We start from the raw sequence: 18,834 nt of genomic DNA on the forward strand, positions 1-18,834 counted from the left end.
ATGTCTAAGATAATTGTTTAGGAGTAAGTTCTGCTTATTTTATTTGGTATAATTTGATAATTTTTCTTCTTTTTTACTCTTTATATTTGTAAAAGAAGATCTTTTGTAGAAACAAGAGAAAATATGTGAGGAAACAAAAAAATGGAGGGGAGGGAAAAATGGGGTTTGCCAGTAGTTAAGTTTATGAAGTTGCGTGTTCTGTATCTCCTTGCTATAGATAGTGGCTCTTGCATCTCTGATTCATCAGAAATTTCCTTTGGATAAGGCTCCACCTCAGACTCCTTTTCAGACACACTTCTGTGGTATGTACATGGAACAGTTTAGGAATAGAAAAATAATTCATTCTGAAGTTTTCTTTTGTCGTGGCTTTTGGTTGTGGGTTGTTTGTGGTCGTGGTGGGGGAGTTTGTGTGGTTTTTGGTTGTTTACTTTCTTTGGTCTCTGTCACTCCAGCAGTAATAGCTTAGAATAAGTTGTCCTGGGTTCAGCAGTAGCAGTCATGTTTTTCCTTTGTGTTAACTGGTGCAGTGCTGTGTTTTGACTTCTAGTTTGAGAACAGTGTTGGTGAAGCCGATGTTTAAACCACGACATAAGTAAATAGCAAAGTTTCACTTCCCAAGCAGGCTTTTCTCCCCGTTTTTAACTTCCCTGGTTACTGACATTTTGTTGAAGACTTTATTGAAAGAAATCTTCAAGATGAAGTAACCTGCTCTATGCAGTTCCCTATCATTTTTATTGGTTTTACGTCATCATGGGTTCTCTTGGATTACTTCGACCATTGATTTACTGCCACTTAGTTATTTTTAGATCTTCTGAACAGAATTTTAAAAGTAAACAAGTCATATTTATTTATAAACAAGTTTATTAAGATCAGCTAAACCTTGAGATTCAGAACTCAGTTGAAAGAGTGCTGAATCCTTGTGAGAACATGTTCTTTGGAAGCGGAGGGCCGTAGTTATTATTAATTATGAATTCATAATTATGAATTATTACAGTTGTTTAATGCTTTATTAATCAGTTTTTAAAACAAATATTCACATAAGGCTAGCATTTTAGAATTAGAGGTTAGTTTTCCTTAACTCCCTGTTTTGTGAATGAATGCTTATGGGGAAGGTATAATTAAGGATTTGTATGTAAGAACAAATGTAACTTCTTTTGCAGTTGTTTCCAAACCAACTGATTGCATTTTTCCTTATGACTTCAAAGAAGTTATCAAAAGGAAGGTAGGTTCATTTTGTTAGCCTTCTGATTGCATTTCCTTTTAAAATATGAACTTCATGTTGCTTTGGGTATATTATGTAAGAGAAATATTCAAAGGAATGGTATGATCATTTCATTAGTTTTCCACCCTGCAGACCTAAATTCAGGTATTCATTCTGTGCTGCTTGTAAAAGCAGAGGGGTGTGTCTGTGTGGTTCAGTATTGCTTCTACCCATGGTCATAAAATAGATGGAGTGTTAGACAAAAGAACTGGAAAGGCTTTGCAAAGAGGCTAAAATTGTCATTTCTTTTCATTATACCTGACTGTATGCTCATAGTAAACTGGGGAAGTTTGTTTCTTCTTTCCTTGGAGAGTAAAGTCTGTCAGAATTCAGAAGACATTCTAAAGGGTACTGGGATTGCTGACAGAATAATAAAGTAACCTATTTTTGTTTTCCTCTTTCTGTATGCTCTTAAGCATGTGAGTGGAGGATGCACATGGAGCATATTCCTGGTGTGCTTGATTCTTAAAATATCACTAGACACCTGCATACAAAAGCAAAATGGAAAAAAAGCCTCTGAGTAAAGCTTTCTATGTCTGTGGGAGTGCGAACAAAATTCCTTGAATTACAGAAGGAAAGGGAAAACTCTGTGGTGCTTTATTATTGTCTAGTAACAAGTAGGGGAAAGGAGATGTTTCCATTTTAAGCTTATTGGGTCATTGAAATCAGGTGTTCTCTTGTTTCTTTTAGAATGCTAAAATAGAAATTGCTGCAACAGAGAGAACACTGCTGGGATTTTTCCTTGCAAAGATTCACAAAATTGACCCAGATGTTGTTGTGGTGAGTAGATCTGAGACTTTGTCAGTTAAATTAAAGCACAGTGTCAGCTGGTCAGCTTTATTGTTTTCCTTTTGTCCCCTTATAATTTTTTAATGTTTATCTTAGACTGCCTTATGAACTGAATTTGCTTATAAGACAGCAGGTATATTTTGATACAAAGGTGATACAGAATTTTCCCCTCACAGGATTTTATACATCCTATTATTTCCCATAATACCTGAAATAGGCAGTATTTCCAGTGTATATAAAACAAATATTTTTTTTCATTACTCAAGGCAAAACATGACAAAAAAACCCTTGTGATTTTCTAGAAAAATTGGAGCTCTTGGTATACTTAAGAGTCTGTTTCAGTTCAGATGCTCATATAATTTGTGTTACTTTTAGATTGTGTTTTATGTTGTAAATCAAAATGATAACCTGTATAAATCCACAGGATCTTAGCAGTTTTGTAATAACTATAATGTTTTCTACTGTATTGGCAGCTGAGGGTTTATTATAATTACTCATTTTTGTTAAATTAATGGACAGTCATTCCATTAATGAAATTTTGGAGACAATTTAGAATTGGTTATAGATCTGAGGTTGGTTATGTGCAACTTGTTACTCTTCTGTAGGTAAATACAAATAATTAAGTGGTGGGAATAGGGTGGAATGAGCAGTCAGGTTCTTGACGTTTTTCAGCTCACTGTGGCTGGAATCTGGTATTTGTCCTGTGGGCTCAGCTTCCTGGTGGTTGTGAGAAGGAATGAGGCGAAACACTGCAGCCAGTAGTTTTAAATTGAAAATGCCAGTAGTAGGGGTATGAGACCTCTGATGCTAAAACCAGCAGAGCTGTGTTAGTGCAGTTTAGTTTGCACCTGGTTTATTTAGTGCTGTCGAAAAGCAAGCTATATCATTGCAGCTATGGCTGTAATGCCGCTGATGATTTCAGGGAGCTTCTTCTATAGTACAGCATTACACTACACAGGTGTATCTGATACAGTGAGCCTGCAGTTCCTGACTGCAGGTCTGACATGCAGTCTGCATGGACTGACTGGCCCATGTAGGCTCATTCTATGATTCTGATTCTTTGTAGGATTTTGTTTACAGTTGAGGTTACAGACCAGTGTCATCAGTATCTTCAGAATTGTTTAAACTTTGCAAATATTGCTGGAGTACTTTGATGGGAAGAAATTCTTCACTCTGAGGCTGGTGAGGTACTGAAACAAGTTGCCCAGAGAAGTTGTGAATGCTCCATCCTTGGCAGTGTTCAAGGCCAGACTGGATGAGGCCTTGAGCAACCTGGTCTAGTGGAAGGTGCCCCTGCCCATGGCAGGGGGGTTGGAACTAGATGATCTTAAGGTCCTTTCCAACCCAAACCATTCTATGCTTCTGTGATATGTAAATGGTTGCAATATCTTCCTATCCAGATTTAACAGCTATGCCTGTTGTATCAAAGGAAAAAATTACACCATTTTAATGTCAATATTGAGGCTTTCATTGAAGAAAACTCGTAGCTAAATTTATATGTTATATAGATAATGTTGTTTGTTGTGTTTTGGTTTATTTTTTTCTAAAAAGCTTTAAATCCTAATCTGTCTTATCAAAGCATAAATCTCAATTGTGTGTGCTGTAACCCAGTTACACAGCTGATTTTGGTGTTCTGAACAGCATTGTTAGTGTTAAGACTAATGAGTACTGTTGATGAATGTTCTTCTAAAAAAGTGCTTTCTATGAGAGAGATAATGCCATCAATTAGTTGGAAAAATCACGAAGGGCAAAGGCTACTGAGTGTGGGAAAGTAAGTCTTTCGATTTGCATTTGTTGTAACCTTTTTTTGTTATTTTTTCTGCTGCAAGGGTCATAATATTTATGGATTTGATCTGGAAGTGCTGCTTCAAAGAATTAATGTGTGCAAAGTCCCTCACTGGTCCAAGATAGGTCGACTGAGGAGGTCTAATATGCCAAAGCTTGGGGTAATAAGACTGCTCAATTCTTTCAAACCCCTTTATGTTGCATGTGATTAAAACTAAATTAATTTTGCTGAGGAATTGTGAATGTGGCACTGATGTATTTTGACTGCTGGTCATGCTGAATTTCACGTGTCCTGGATCAGAAATGATGAATGTTTATACGACTTTTATTATAGTAATAGGCTAAACTGATTTTCAAGTTAGGCTAATTTAGTTTACGTATCTGAACTAGATGATGATAATGACAAATTAATTGCAATAGTCTTTACTGTAACAGCCTTTGCTGCAACTGTAAAATGAGAAAATGTAATTTGGATTGATAGGTGAATCATTCCATAGAGACCTGCTGAGTTAATAATTCCATAATTCTTAGTATGTATTTATTCAGAGGACAATGCATGAGGCTTGGAGTGTTGGAAGTGCTGAACGTGGTCAGATTCTGGCCTGTTCCTGTCCTTCCTAGAGGCCAAGATGAGTATCTGTGCATGATTTGTTCTATGACTTTTTTTGCCCTCCTGTTAGTACAAAAAATATGCTTGGAGAAAAACCAAAATCCAAACACATGTTCTTGTTGAGACTATTTAATTATGAAAAAAAAAAATGCATGGTGGTTTAAGAATTAAGGTCTAACTAGTAATGATAGTTAAATAACTACTGCTTAATATCCATATATACTGAAAGGTACCATTATTAGGGCGCAGTTATAAAGCTTGAGTATTAGCCGTGTTTAGTAGAGAAATTAAAGTTTTAGAATATTTAATGCTGCTGGACCCAGGACACCAACTGACTTGACTGAATCCTATAAGCTTCTATTTTGGATAGATATTTTTCACTAATGTTTGTATGTTTCATTTTGTTTGGGTTTTTCTCTCCTTGTGTGTTATGGTTAAGGGTCGAGGAGGGTTTGCTGAAAGGAATGCTGCCTGCGGTCGAATGATCTGTGATGTAGAAATTTCTGCTAAAGAATTAATTCGTTGCAAAAGTTACCATTTGTCTGAACTAGTTCATCAGATCTTGAAAAAAGAGAGGGTAACAATTCTACCAGAGGAAATTTGGAATATGTACAGGTATGTTGTTGATTTGTGGTTTTAATTCTTTGCAGGAAAGTAGAGGAGTGAGTTTCACACTATACAATGTCATGCTTGTTTATTTGAATATGGAGATGCTGATTTAGCGTATTGGTGTTTGAAAAGTAAAATAACAGTAGTTTATAATGCTTCAAACTACTTGTGACTGGTGGCTTATTATGTGCAAAGCAAATTGATTTGTGGGAGCATTGGTTTATATACACTAATAGGATCTACAGGCATGAGTTTTGGGTTTGTTGGGTTTTTTTGAAAGGTTTGTTTTGTTATTGTGTGGGTTTTTGTTTGTTTTCCAAAATTTAAAGATGCTATATAATTCAACACTAGTGTGCTAGATACCACACAATAGTGTGCTAGATGTTTCATACAGCATGTAGGCCGAAGCTTTGACGAAGGAGGCTGATTTTGCTTTACTATGCCTTCCCTCTTCTTTTCTCAGTGATTCTCCTCGCTTAATGTTTATGCTGGAAAACACCTGGACAGATGCTAGGTTCATTCTGCAGATCATGTGTGAGCTGAATGTTCTGCCACTGGCTCTTCAAATAACAAATATATCTGGAAATGTTATGGTACATTTTTATTACTTTCTGACCCTCTCCATTATCCCACAAAGAAGTTCCATGTTTTCTGTGTTTGATTTACTAGTTTTAACTTCTGAACGCTAACTGAGAATACATGATGCTGTAAGTTTTTTGCTGTGATGAGTTTGATTTCGATGTTCTAGTTAAGTAATAATGCAAAACTTCCTTAAACATGTCATATTTGAGTTTTGTGCATGGTGATGATACAGAATAGTGGTAATGCTGGGTGAGCTTAAACATAGTTGAAGGACATTCCTTAGTCTATTTCTGTATGAGAGTATTTTCTATGCTTTGCTTTGAATTCTTTTTCCACCTCTCTCTATAGTCGAGGACAATGATGGGTGGACGATCTGAACGTAACGAGTTCTTGCTGCTTCATGCATTTCACGAAAAGGACTACATAGTGCCAGACAAACAAGTGTTTAAAAAGCCTCTGAAGAACCTGGTGGGTCCAGTTTTTCTCTTCCTAAGAATTTTTATTAAAAAGAAAAAAAAAAACCCCAAACATTCTTCTTTTTGCATATTACTGTTTTGTGAGAGCAGGGAAAACCCAAACATGTTGGGTATCACCTAAAACTTAATGGTACAGCTTATGATTAATTCAATTTTTTTTTTTTTTTGTTGAGTTGATAATGGAGAAATACATGGTTTAAAGGGACAGCATAACATCTTTTCCATTGTGTCACGGATCTGTGGAAACTCAGGTGCTCTTTTAGTTTAAAATTGAAATAAGCTGCGTACTTGTCTGCACAGGGAAACAATGCAGAAGGTTGAGTCTGTTGCTTAATGGGTGCACATACACCCTACAGTTATTTTGCTGATGAACAGTATTTTGAGTATAATTTGTACAGTGGGTGATTTGAGAATGTGGGTAAAATACATAAAAGGCATTAAAAAATATATTTAATTTCCTTGGATAATACCAGTGTAAATAATATCTACAGAAATATCTGTAAGTTTGTTAGTAAACAAATTAAAATTTGAGAATCTGTTTGTATTTCGCTATATTTTGCTTTTAAGTAAGTTCAATGGCAAATTCCAAACCAGTAAATTCTGTTGATTGTTTTGCTATATCAAAGCAGTGCTGGAATTTTAAATGATTCAGAATAGTATTGAACAAGTAGGAGAAAAATTCTTACTGCAACAAAATGAATAGCAGAATACTCTTTAGGGTTAAATGAGGGTTTTATTTGGTTTATTAAAGCCCAGCCATTGTATTTCCAAAGCCTACATTTTAGCTGGTCAATAGTATTTCCTTTGGATCATGAGCTGATTTTTTCCCTAGTGTTGGCTTTCATAGCCAGCCACAAAATGCATACTAGTGCAGTGTTGAATTATGACAATTCCTTAGGGTCTTTGTAATCTCTTGGTAGCAGTTTGTTCCTGTAGGAGTTGGTTTTAATGCTGTGTCGACATGTAGAGAACTTTAATAATGATCATAATGGAAACACCGTGTTTTGCATGTATTTTAAAAGTAATTCTATCCACTGGCTCCCAATTTCATATTTGCCAAAAATGACTCCTTCAAAGTATAGAAATCTTAGAGACTAGATAATGACTTTTTTAAATGCCAAATGTAGGTGGATGAAGATGAAGATATTGACGATCAGAATAAATCAAAGATAGGGAAAAAGAAAGCAGCATATGCTGGGGGCTTAGTCTTGGATCCCAAAGTCGGTAAGATGTGGCAATTTTCTTCTATGAAGTTAGAGGCAGGTAGGTTATATTAACACAGAGAGATTGCAATGGGTAATCTGTGTATCTTAAGGGAGTTTGGTGTGGTGGCTTGGGGCAGGGGGCTGGGGAGGGGATTGTTGCATGAAAGAAAATTCCCAACATTGATTGTGGAATTACTTATTCTTGGGACAGTTTTTCCTTAACTTTTTGTGCGAAGGTCGTGCAGGGAATTAGGTTTGTGTATCTGTGTATGATTTTTTGATGGACACATAAGTTTTCTTTCAGTTTCTCCTCTATGTGGGGAAAACTGTACAAGTGTCCTATAGTAACACAGAAGCTATCTGTTCAACTCTGGTGAGTTAATGGGGTTGGATCGTTCCACTTCTGACAGCTTTTTATAATGGGTATTGCTGCATCTCAACAGCTGCTTTAAGGGATTTAAATACTGGAATGTGGTACAATATATTACTATCACTTAAATATTAATTGTAGAGTTGGATGAAGTCCTTAGGGAGGCTGAGTAATTATGACTTTTTGTTTTAAACTCTGTTTTAGGTTTTTATGACAAGTTTATTTTGCTTCTCGACTTCAACAGCTTGTACCCATCAATTATCCAGGAGTTCAACATCTGCTTTACCACAGTGCAGCGACTGTCATCAGAAGCGCAGAAAAAGGCAGAGGTTTGTGTGTTTTAACTTGTGACTTAAGTTACACTGTCTTAGGTTCAGCGTGTTTTCTGTGTATCAGCTTTGCAAGAAACTGTTTTCTTTCACTGTTAAATGTTGTGGGCTTTTTTTCCCTCTTGCATATTAAAAAAAAAGTGATTCTTTTTAAGATGTATCACAGTAAATTTTGTTTTGGGACTTTTTGAATATTATATGTCTGTCATCTTCCTTTCAGTAATACTTTTACAGAATCTTGGTAAGTTCTCTCCCATCTAAGTAAAATCTTGCTGTCCTCATGAAACAATATTTGTAGTGAGGCTGTTGGCCCTTTCCAGCCGTGGGTCATCCTAGCTATTTCTGAGACCATTGACCAATTACATCCTAACTTGGTAGTGGCTTCGCAAAGTTAAGGTGCCACAGAATCCATGTAAACATACCTGATGCAAATCTTACGTTTCTGCCTGGGGGAAAGAATGCAATTTGAGCTCAACCCTGATCAGACGTCAGGAAAACTCTGTATGTGTCTTGAGGGTGTGTGTTAAGGGGTGATACTATGACTATGTCAACTGTGGGACCAGCTGTTTAGTACAGCATTAAACTATATTAAGCATAACTGAAAAAACTCCTGAAGGTGTAGTTCCATGTACTGATTTTTCAGCAGCTGTGTTGGCCATGGCTTATCCATGGCTGCTTATTCTCATTGGCTGCTTATTCTCATTTCATCAGCTGTGCTGGCACAGTTGTTGCTGGAGCTGCACTGTAAACTGAAGCAGTGAGTTGGTCAGGTCTAAAGGTTAAACCTAAGGCTTTAACTGGTATCAGTTCACAGGTTGGAATTAGTATGTTGTGCATATGTAGTTATGGGACATAGTTTTAGTCCCATAAGGACTGACATATCAGTACCATAGCAGAAATGAGGAAAAAAGTATGTGGAACTCTGTTAGTAAGTTTCTCCAAACTCTTGGTGGATTGACCCTGCTTTCTTAGGTGTGCTTCAGACTGAAGCAGCTCATTTTGATTTTTATCATGGAATGATATTTTGCTGGGTTTTGGTGGCATTTCTTGTTGTGGGTCTTCCCAGACTGTCTTACTAAATTTTCCAACCTCATAGTGTCTCTGTTGCCCTTTCATGGTATGTTTCTGTCTCTTTCATGGTGCTTGAAGTTTCTTTCCAATTTTCCTGACCAAGGATTCTGTTCAGTTATGCTAGAAAGAAGAAAGTGTGCTTTCTGCTAGGTGGTTGTTTTGCAATAATCAAGAGTTGCTTGGGTGGAGTTTTCATTCTGTTGTTAACATTGATTTCTCTTTGGCCAGGTATCTTATTCAGAGTATCAGTTCCACAGAACATGCACTCCATTTTACAGTTCTGAACATCAAAAATACTTATGTGATAATAAAAAAAAAGGATATGGTTTTATTTTCATCATGGAAGGAATTGCTTGTGTGTGTGCTTTTCTTTAATTTTCGTATCTATCTATATATGCCTCAGAGTAGAGAATGTGTGTGCTTTATTTATCTGTTTTTTTATATGTATACACATATATAGTATATATAAAAAGTACACACATGCATTAAAAAAACAAATACATCTTCCTGGTACTGGTCCCCGCCTGTCTTGGCTTTCTCCCAGAGACAAGCTTAGTCCCAGTCCCCTAGCAGGGACTAATTTATATATTTAAACACTGCAGAAAACCTCTCATGGTTGTTCTAAGTTATGCTTTGGGTGTTTGAGGGAATAGATACAGCCTGTGTGGATTTGTTTGTGTGTTTTCCCCCAAGCTTTTCACTTAACACATTAAAATCTAATCTTCAAGCAAACAAATGATAAACACTGGTGATCCTTTGACAGGTTGAAGAAGAGGAGGAAATTCCAGAGCTTCCGGACCCATCTCTGGAAATGGGAATTTTGCCTAAAGAAATCAAGAAACTGGTGGAGAGAAGGCGTCAAGTTAAGCAGTTAATGAAACAGCCAGATTTAAATCCTGACCTTTATTTACAGGTGTGTTTTAGAGAACTCCTTTGATTTTCCTCCCATTCCCTTTAAGTGCCCTGATCAGCCTTGCAGAATAGGGATGATTAGTAGGGAGCAGTGATTGTAATGTGCTTTACTTGTAGCCCATCATTGCTGCAGACTATATAAAAAGCTGTGAATGTAATTGTGAACATTAAGTTCTGTTCTGTGTTGGCTGTGGCTGTATCATTTTTGCTGGTTATGTTTCGTTTCAGTATGATATAAGACAGAAAGCTTTGAAACTCACTGCTAACAGTATGTATGGCTGCCTGGGATTTTCCTACAGCAGATTCTATGCCAAGCCTTTGGCTGCTTTGGTGACACATAAAGGGAGAGAGGTAAGTCATTAAACAGGTTATAGACACATGCAAAAAAGGTGAATTTAAGCCATCTACTTTTTAATTGAATAGGGGGAGGGTCCTGGTTTTGAAACTACTTTTCCTTTCAGAACCGTTTCTGTATCTTTTTTTTTACTGCAGAAGTTGTAAAAAATGAAGCTGATGTCTAGAAAAGGATGTCTCAAAGTACAAGTTGAGGCTTTAGCTAGAACCATGTTTTGCATTGAACTGCTTAGTTTTAATGGACCAAATGATGGTGACAAGAAAAATCAAGGCCACTTTAACATTTTCTATGAATTTCCAGTTCTGCTTGATGGGTCAGTCTTTGATTTGGTGGTATGCTTCAGCTTTGGATGAGATTGTCTTTGGCCAGACTGTCCTGTGCACTGGTATGCTGAGTTCCTGAAACACTGAAGTTTATAACAGGGCTAATTAATCACGTGATGACAATGAATTGTATATCAGGGTCTTATTTTCAGAAACTGTTCCTTAAAGTGAAGCTTTGCATTAGCCTCAAGAGGCCAGATTTTAAGAGTTGCTGTTAACTCTATAGGTAAAACTACTCTTGCTTTTGGTTAGCATGGCAGCTGAATGTGGATCACATCAGTTTGGTCCTAGTGGGAAAAGTAATCATTAAAGATCCAAAATGTGCCACTGATACGGTGTTTTAAAACACAATTTTTCATTATGCTTCATATTAATTTTTTATAGAAGAGAATATCAGGCAGGAATTTGCAAAGGTGCCAAGAGCAGATGTGACAGGATGGCTGGTCAGCCTTTTAATTGAGCAGGGAGATGAATGAGTTCATGTCTGTGTCTAGAGGCACTTCCTGTGATGTGAGGTCACAGCTTTCCCAGCTATAAACTACCAGTGTGCTGAAGGTCCATTTACAGCCCCCAGCTGATGTGCATAGGGGCATTTTGTTTCTGATAGCACATCTCTGTTTTTAAAAGTCATTCTGTCTAAACAGGTCTCTAGAGACAGCCCTGTGTTTGATATCCTCCCAGTTTATGTCACCAGGATGTTAGCCTTACACACTAGGAAATAATTCTCAGGTGTGATAACTGTAAATGTGCTGTTCATTGGTGTGAATTCAGAAGTTGATGCTTCTTTTAAGGAAGTACTGTGTTTTTTTGTTGGTGTTGCTTGTAAAATTCTGATTTGTCTACAAGGTTGATATGAAAAGCAGCTGAGTATCATAGCTTTATGTGTTCAAGGCAGTGTTCAAGGCCAGGTTGGACAGAGCGTTGGGCAACATGGTCTAGTGTGAGGTGCCCTGCCCATGGCAGGGGGTTGGAGCTAGATGATCCTAGGGTCTCTTCCAACCCTAACAATTGTATGATTCTGTCTTTTCTAGCAGTTTTTTACAAGTCATGAATTTGACTTTTTGGGGGTTTTATGATCTCCATTAGTCATACAGAGCAGCTGTCACATACAAACTTGGTATTGTATGGGTGCTTGAGCTTTTGGCCTCCGTTTGGGGGGGACGACACAGTACTTTTTATTTCACATACAGTTTATTCTCAGTTATCTGTTATGAGATAATGGTGCATGAAATTTTGGTGTTCCTGTGTTATGTTCCAAAGAGGTGGTGGAATGGGAAGATCCTAAATAGGTGGTACAGGATGGGATAGGGAGCACTTTGAGACACTTTCTCTTACATAGTTAATTTTTGGTTGGAAGGGATTTCTTGCCTCTCCAGTTCTGGTGGTGCTAGACCTGAGCTTGCTTCTGCCAAGCCTTTGTGCACATTTGAATCTCCAGTTTTGTAGCTGCTCTGAGTTTTGAGAAAAACTTAATGCTGTGGCACAGTGTTGCCTGAAAGTGTCTTTTACCCAGTGCAGGTCTAAAGTTCCCCTTGAAATGGGGCTGCTGGGAGCACAACAGAGAGATGCCAATGAAAGTCTGTGGGAGCAAGTCTGCATCTGGCAGCACTAGAGCTGAGCTCGGTGGGGCACTACTGTCTTTGGTAGGCCTCTTTGGTGCAGTGCAGCTCCTCCTGTAGAGCTAAAACTGTATCTTTTTTCCCCCATTCTTTGAGGTAGATTAGTATTCATTACTCTGGATACTGTGGAGATAACAAACTTTTTGAAAATTTGGTAATTTTTCAGGATGAGCTGTAGTTTAGTGCTTCTATGTAAGTATGACAGATTCTTATGAAATACACTGTATATGCTCTGTTCTGAAAACTTGGGGTTTTAGGTAGGTAGTTAGTAAACAGATACAGCTTTATTCCTTATTTCTTGAATAGTTGTTTTTACCATAAAAGATGACACAAGAAGACTTCTTAGGGTTCTGGGGGTTTTATGTTGAAATGTTTAGTCTACTATAAAATTTTATATTATTCTTTCTGTTCATAGGTTTCGTCTTACTATAAATGCTGATACGAAAGAGGTGAACGTTAAGTATTGGGAGATTTTGGTTCTTTATACAAAAAGGTTAATTAAAAAAGACCTATTATGGAAGGATGTTATTCATCTAAATTTAAATGGCCTTTTCTAGTGGTAATTGATACTTCTTAAAAATGTATTATTTTGTTTATTGTTCTGGAGGATACCTGAACAAGCGCAGGTAGGCTTCTTATAGATGTCTAAGTGGGAAAAATACTATGTGGATTGAAAACTGAACTTAATATTTGCACTAATACAATTACAGTTCAATCACAAGTCTTAGCAGAATAATTGTAAGTGGGAAATACATATTTCAAGTTGAAGTTCTTAAGTTTTAACACAGCTGAGAGAGAATGAGTTTTGATGACATGTGTAAATTGCTGCCTTCTGACTGCGTGTACTAAAGACCTTTTCACTGAACCTGTAGGAAGACTGAGTACTGCAAGTGTCTGATGCTGAGTGCTGTGTGCACTGTAAATTCTCTGTGGTTGGCAATGTCAATGTACTAGAAGTAGTGGAGCTGCCATGGGGTTCCTTATGGTGACTAAAAGTTCTTGTAATTACACACGGTCATGTTAAAAACTTTTATAGCTGGACTAGTGTGTAACTTACTACATGTGCCATCAAAAGGAAGTGAACATGTGTGATGTGGAAATGCCGTTTATAAAAAAGCTTGATCATAGTGCCATGACAAGAGTGTAACCTGTAAGAGTTCAGTTCTCTTCAGTCAGCCTTGGCGAGAGATGAGCTGATGCTTGACCTTTATTTACCTTAAGACACTCAATAGAAATGAAGCAAAGCCTTACAACTCTGGCCATATGTAGGCTGGATCCAGTAGAGAGGTTAGTGTGAGTCATTCCAGTGAACGAGGTGAAATTTACGTGGACAGTGTAGTAATGGGAGTGAGTTTTCACTAGATGGCGATAGAGACCTTGAGATCATTAATCAATTAAGGCTTTCATTTTTGTCACAAAGTGTTTTAAACGTTGATAGTCAGGTGTTTCAAACGGGTCTTCCTTGTTTTGTTTTGGTTTTTTTTTGTGGGTAACTTCTAGCAGGGAAGATGGGGCATATCGGTATCAAGATGTCAGGATGTAGTGTGTTGTGTATCTCGTGTAGACTGGCTAAATTTTACTGTATTTTGGAAGAAAAAAAGGGCAAAAATTTGGGGTGGGAGTGAGGTAAAACTACAGCTCAGATCTGTTTGACCTTTTTGGGAACTGTAAAAGTTTTCCTGTTTTGATCATTAGAAATGCATCAGTTCTTTTTCTTACAACAGTTAAAATTATATCTGCATTTGCAGTCCTAATGTTACATTATTGATCTGGAACGCGTTAAAAGGATTTCTGGACCTCCCCCCACCTCTCTGCGTTACTAAGCTTTTGCCTGGACATCGCTCTTGTTGTCACTACAGCAGTTGCTTGCATGGAAAAGTAATAGGAAAATATTTAATATATTTTTAGCTGTCCTTTAATGTAATTTAGCAACTGGAAACAAGATGAGTCGGTGTTGTACAACCAGCCAGCTCTGCACTAGCAGGCAGTGTAAGGTCATGCCTTTCTACCCTCTTTAAAGGACAAGTCTTTTGATGAAGTGTCAGTTGTCTGATTTCCCAAACGTAGGATGCCCTCTGCTGCAGGATTTTCCTGCAGGACAGCGAAGTTGTTGAGAGAATTTTATCTGTAGGCAGCTTGGTTGCTAATGGCTGTCACTCAAAGCCGAGGTCTTTTCCAAGTACTTGCTTTGTTCCACGTTGTTTTTCATTGTTACGTATTTTTGTCCAAACAGCTAGAAAACTTGCCTTTGAAAGGAAAATAATGCATTTGCTGCTTTTAGCAGTACTAACAGGTAGATCTAGTGTTAGAGTATGCAAAATAAAAGTGGGAAAGAGGTAGTTGGGTTAATTCCAACTTTCTCATTCAGATCCTTTAGATACATTCTCAATTAATAATTAGTTTAAGGCCCTGGCAGTCAAAAGGAAAGAATAAAAGCATGTTATTGCTGCAGCCTAGGAAAAGAATGGATGAGGGAGGAGAAAGATGAAGTGAAGAAAGATGAGCTTATTTAAAAAAAATTAAGGGTAGGTAAGCAGGTTAATGGCCACCTGTTGTGGTTGTCTTCTGTAAAGAAATCCAGGCATCTCTTTATTTTTTTTTGTTGTTGTTGTTGTTGGTTTTTTTTTTTGTTAGCTTTCCATCCAGGGAAATTGGTCATCATCTGCTTAAGTCTACAAGAGTTGTCATGTGAATGGGGCAGTAGCCAGACTCCTCCTTCCTTCCATGTTGTAGTACAGGAGAGAAGGGATTGTTAAAAGAGGGAAAGGAGCTTTCTAAAGTCTTAATATATGCATGTTGTCTATATTTAAACAGGGAATACAACATCAATATAACATTTTTGGGAGGCATCGAACTTGATGGCAAAAGGCTAGGCTAAAGAGTTGCGTAATTGCTTTTAAATATAAAAATGGCAAACTGAGATCTTACGAGAGATAGTGCTAAATTGTTACAGTGTCCCTAAATGGAAACCATTGGGGTCAAACCAGTTGTCAGTGTTGTTAAATTTATCATTATGTATGCAATTGCGAGCCAGTGAAAAAGCTATGTATGTTATTCTGCATGCTAATATCCAAAGCGAGTTAGACATTTCAAAGGAGAGGCTGCTTACAAACCGAAGATGTGAACTGAGTACCAAGTAGTATAAAAATTACGGAACATCTTAACATTCGTTGAAATTAAATATTATTATTGTTAGTCGAGTGCATGAGATGACATCTGGTCTGATACAGACTTTTGCATCTCCAAGGAGAGGAAATGAAACATTTCAATTAAGAATAAAGGCCAGAATATTTTGGGTGAGGAGGAAATTAATCTGGAGGGGAAAAAAAAAATTCATTTTATTTTGGGTGTGTTTGTTTTTTTTTCCCCACTGGGCAAAGGTTTTATTTAATGGCTGTTCACTGAATATTCATCCAATATTAGGAAGATTGATCAGCTTCAGATTGATTGTACAGCAAGTCAGGTGAATAGAGAGACCTTGAGACCTTTTTTGAGACTGCTTATTTTAAGACTGTACTATCATGAGAGGTGTGGTGCCTCTCAGTTTCTGACTACTGGTTCCCATGGAGGAGTTACAGCAATTGCATGGCCCCGTGGTGAGTTGGATCAGCTTGGAGATCTGAGCTGAAAACTAGCTCTTGAGGAAACCCAAATTGATTTCTTTTGGATCAGTGACTCAGTGACTGACTGCATGCTCTTGGAGCTGGCAGAGAGGAGGAGGTTGGAAAGTGGGGTAGACCTAGAGTGAGATGTAGGGGGTCAGGCATGACCAGCCTTTTTGCAGCTCACACCCAACTGTGAAACTGTAGGGTTAGTGTTAATAGGACAAACACATGTGGGGTTTTGTTTGCTGGTTGTTCTCTTTCTTCTGTACTTTTGTGGGCTTTTTTCTTGTAGTTCATTCCTGGCTTGCTAAAAGACAGATTTTGCTTGAGCCTGTCGAGGTTTAAACCTAGCCAGGCAGCTTGTTCACTCACTCCCAGTGAGTGGTGCCGGGCTGGAAGCAGTCGAGGCCCGCGTCCCCCCCCTGGGGGCTCTCCCCTTCCCCGCTTACAGAGGGATGGGGAGGAGAATTGAAAGAATGCAACTCCCATGGGTTGAGACAAGAACAGTCCAGCAACCAATGAACAACACAAATCACCACCGCTACCACCAATAACAACGATAAGAGAAAATAACAAGGGAAGAGAATACAATACCACCCGTCAAGAAACGAGTATGACCCGGAAGACCCCATGTCCTTGCGGGTAACTCCCCCCCCCCCCCCCCCAACCCCCCCAGGCATGACGTGCTGTGGTATGGAATACCTCTTTGGCTAGCTTGGGTCAGGTGTCCTGTCTCTGCTTCCTCAAGGCTTCCCCTCCTCCCTGGCAGAGCATGAGCCTCACAAAGTCCTTGGTCAGGGTAAACATTACTTAGCGACAACTGAAAACATCGGTGTTATCAGCACTGTTCCCAGGCTGAAAGTCAAAACACAGCGCTGCACCAGCTACCAAGAAGGAGAAAAAATTGACTGCTACTGCTAAACCCAGGACAGTATCCACCCCTTATTCCATACTATTCACATCATGCTCAGGTCCCACATTTTCAATACACCATCGCTCTCCCATATATATACATCCATATATACACACAGACTGAGAGACAGAGATCATTTTCTTAGTGCATGAACCAATCCCTATAATGCTGCTGAGTCCATTCAGTCCATGATGTTGGGTTCCATCTGTTGTAACAATCTTTCAGGGCAGGAAAGGCTGTGTGCAGTATTGGATCGTTGCCTGATGATGCTGATCGTTCCTTTACTGCAGAACTCGTCTGGTTCTATCAAAGTTCATTCTCTGTTGGGATGATGGTTGGAGGGAAGTCAGGGCTAGTCACTGGTGACCTGAAGACATCTAGTTGATGGGCTATAAAAGTATTACACAGCAGACAACAGCATACAATTAAGTTCATTGGCTGTTTTCCCCTAAAATCAAATCCCCTTGAGGTATACATCGGACTTCCCCATCTTCCCGCATTACCCACCAAGTATATCCAGGTCCCTGAGCAAAAGCAATCCCACGAGTGGGTTTGCCTTTACCTGAAGCAGGAATAGCCCAGGACAGAGCCTTATCTTAACCTGGCTGACCAGCTAAGAACAAGATACTTCAAACCCAAAATTGTGGTAAAACTGAAAAAACAGTGTACTGGGAGACCTTAAAGAGCAAGGTCTCTAGCTCATTCTCTGTATCCAAAATACAGCAGTACATTCCTTTGCAGAAGTCATATGTGTTAGGTAGAGGGCTGTTACCTCAGGATTAGGAGAGTAGAAATGTCTTTCCATGTCCAGTGTTAACAGGAAAAATTCTCGGGTGTGCAGTGAAACACTGGGGAATGCACCTTATTCCTGCAACCCCCAAAGTTTGCCATGCTTTGGCTTCAGAATAGCTGAAGAAATCCTTTAATTCTGTCTAGACTACTGTAGGGATTATAGGATTCATCAGACAGAGATCCTGCCATGGTTCTCTTCTTTAGATACCGGTGTAGGGTGCCTCATAAAAGGGAGATAGAGGAGCACATAAATATTCATACTGTCCTTCAAAGATGTGACACCTTGATCTCATAATCAAGAATTCTCATGTATTTCCTGGGAATGTTGCCCACTGTGCAAAAGCTCGCTGTTGCACAACAGACTGTGTTAGAAGCTTTTTCTCCGTCTGCAATTATGTGATGTATTCCTTATCTTCTTGGATGAATACTCACTGGAGCCTACTAGATCTGTTATTTTCAGGTAATGATTTAAGGGTGATGATGAACCTACTCTGACATATAGCAAGAGGCTGAGAGCTGGGTTTCTTGAGTCTGGGGAAAAAAGGATGGAATTAACTGTGGTCTTCAACAACCTGGTGGGGGCTATCAGGAAGAAGCCAGTCTCTTCCCAGTGATTCGCAGTCTTGAGCCAGGCAGGTCAAGCCCTGTCTTAGGCAGTAGGTTGAGTTAGATGATGTCCAGAGATGATGACATAATCAAAATTATGAGCATCAGTTTAGAAGTTCCTTTAATTCACACTCAGATTTATCATCAAAGTCAGCTAGAACCAACAGATGCAAGAGTAGCAACCTGTCATTTGAAGTGCAGAAAAGTAGAAGGATGAAGACATTTCAACAGTGATACTTGTCTTGCGAGGCTGTTTGGTTTCAAAAGAAAAAGATCTTTTCTTTGAGTACTTCAAATACAGGTTTTGTTGTATAGATCAGGTCATGTGGTCTCTTGCGTGTATGTCTTTTCACTGGGCCTGTGCCAAGATTCATTGGCTTAATTTAGCAGAGGTGCATGAACAGCTTATGCTATTTTTAGCGTCAAAATATACTTAGGAGACAGATGAAACAGTTTGTGCAAGACCTCTATTTATCTGCAGAAGGTGTACTGTCTCTACTGCTGCAGGTACAATACCTTGTAAGGATATTTAGGAGATCTTGATGGACAACATCAAGAATTCTGCTTGGGACAAAGAATTCTTGAGAAGTAGATGTAGTTCAATGAGCTGGGGCATGCTTAA

General features: G+C 38.5%; 1 protein-coding gene and 1 non-coding gene across 3 annotated transcripts in view; both read left to right on the forward strand.

Moving 5' to 3' along the window:
• Positions 1-18,834, forward strand: part of POLA1 (DNA polymerase alpha 1, catalytic subunit) — a 202,237-nt gene that overhangs the window by 27,152 nt on the left and 156,251 nt on the right. For both annotated transcript variants that reach the window (XM_061453308.1, XM_061453307.1), the window contains exons 16-26: positions 218-302; positions 1,161-1,222; positions 1,952-2,041; positions 3,880-3,996; positions 4,885-5,060; positions 5,518-5,647; positions 5,985-6,104; positions 7,240-7,336; positions 7,892-8,016; positions 9,851-10,000; positions 10,228-10,350. In XM_061453308.1, the coding sequence (XP_061309292.1) occupies positions 218-302; positions 1,161-1,222; positions 1,952-2,041; positions 3,880-3,996; positions 4,885-5,060; positions 5,518-5,647; positions 5,985-6,104; positions 7,240-7,336; positions 7,892-8,016; positions 9,851-10,000; positions 10,228-10,350 (1,275 nt within the window). The remainder of the gene's footprint in view (positions 1-217; positions 303-1,160; positions 1,223-1,951; positions 2,042-3,879; positions 3,997-4,884; positions 5,061-5,517; positions 5,648-5,984; positions 6,105-7,239; positions 7,337-7,891; positions 8,017-9,850; positions 10,001-10,227; positions 10,351-18,834) is intronic.
• Positions 7,599-7,729, forward strand: LOC133269827 (small Cajal body-specific RNA 24). Its single transcript, XR_009743572.1, has one exon. It is a non-coding gene; the product is annotated as a small Cajal body-specific RNA 24 (non-coding RNA).

The sequence above is a fragment of the Pezoporus flaviventris genome, unplaced genomic scaffold (assembly GCF_033815535.1).
Source record: "Pezoporus flaviventris isolate CSIRO_AGI_PZ_B2104156 unplaced genomic scaffold, CSIRO_AGI_Pfla_v1 ptg000015l, whole genome shotgun sequence".
Taxonomy (NCBI): Eukaryota; Metazoa; Chordata; class Aves; order Psittaciformes; family Psittacidae; genus Pezoporus; species Pezoporus flaviventris.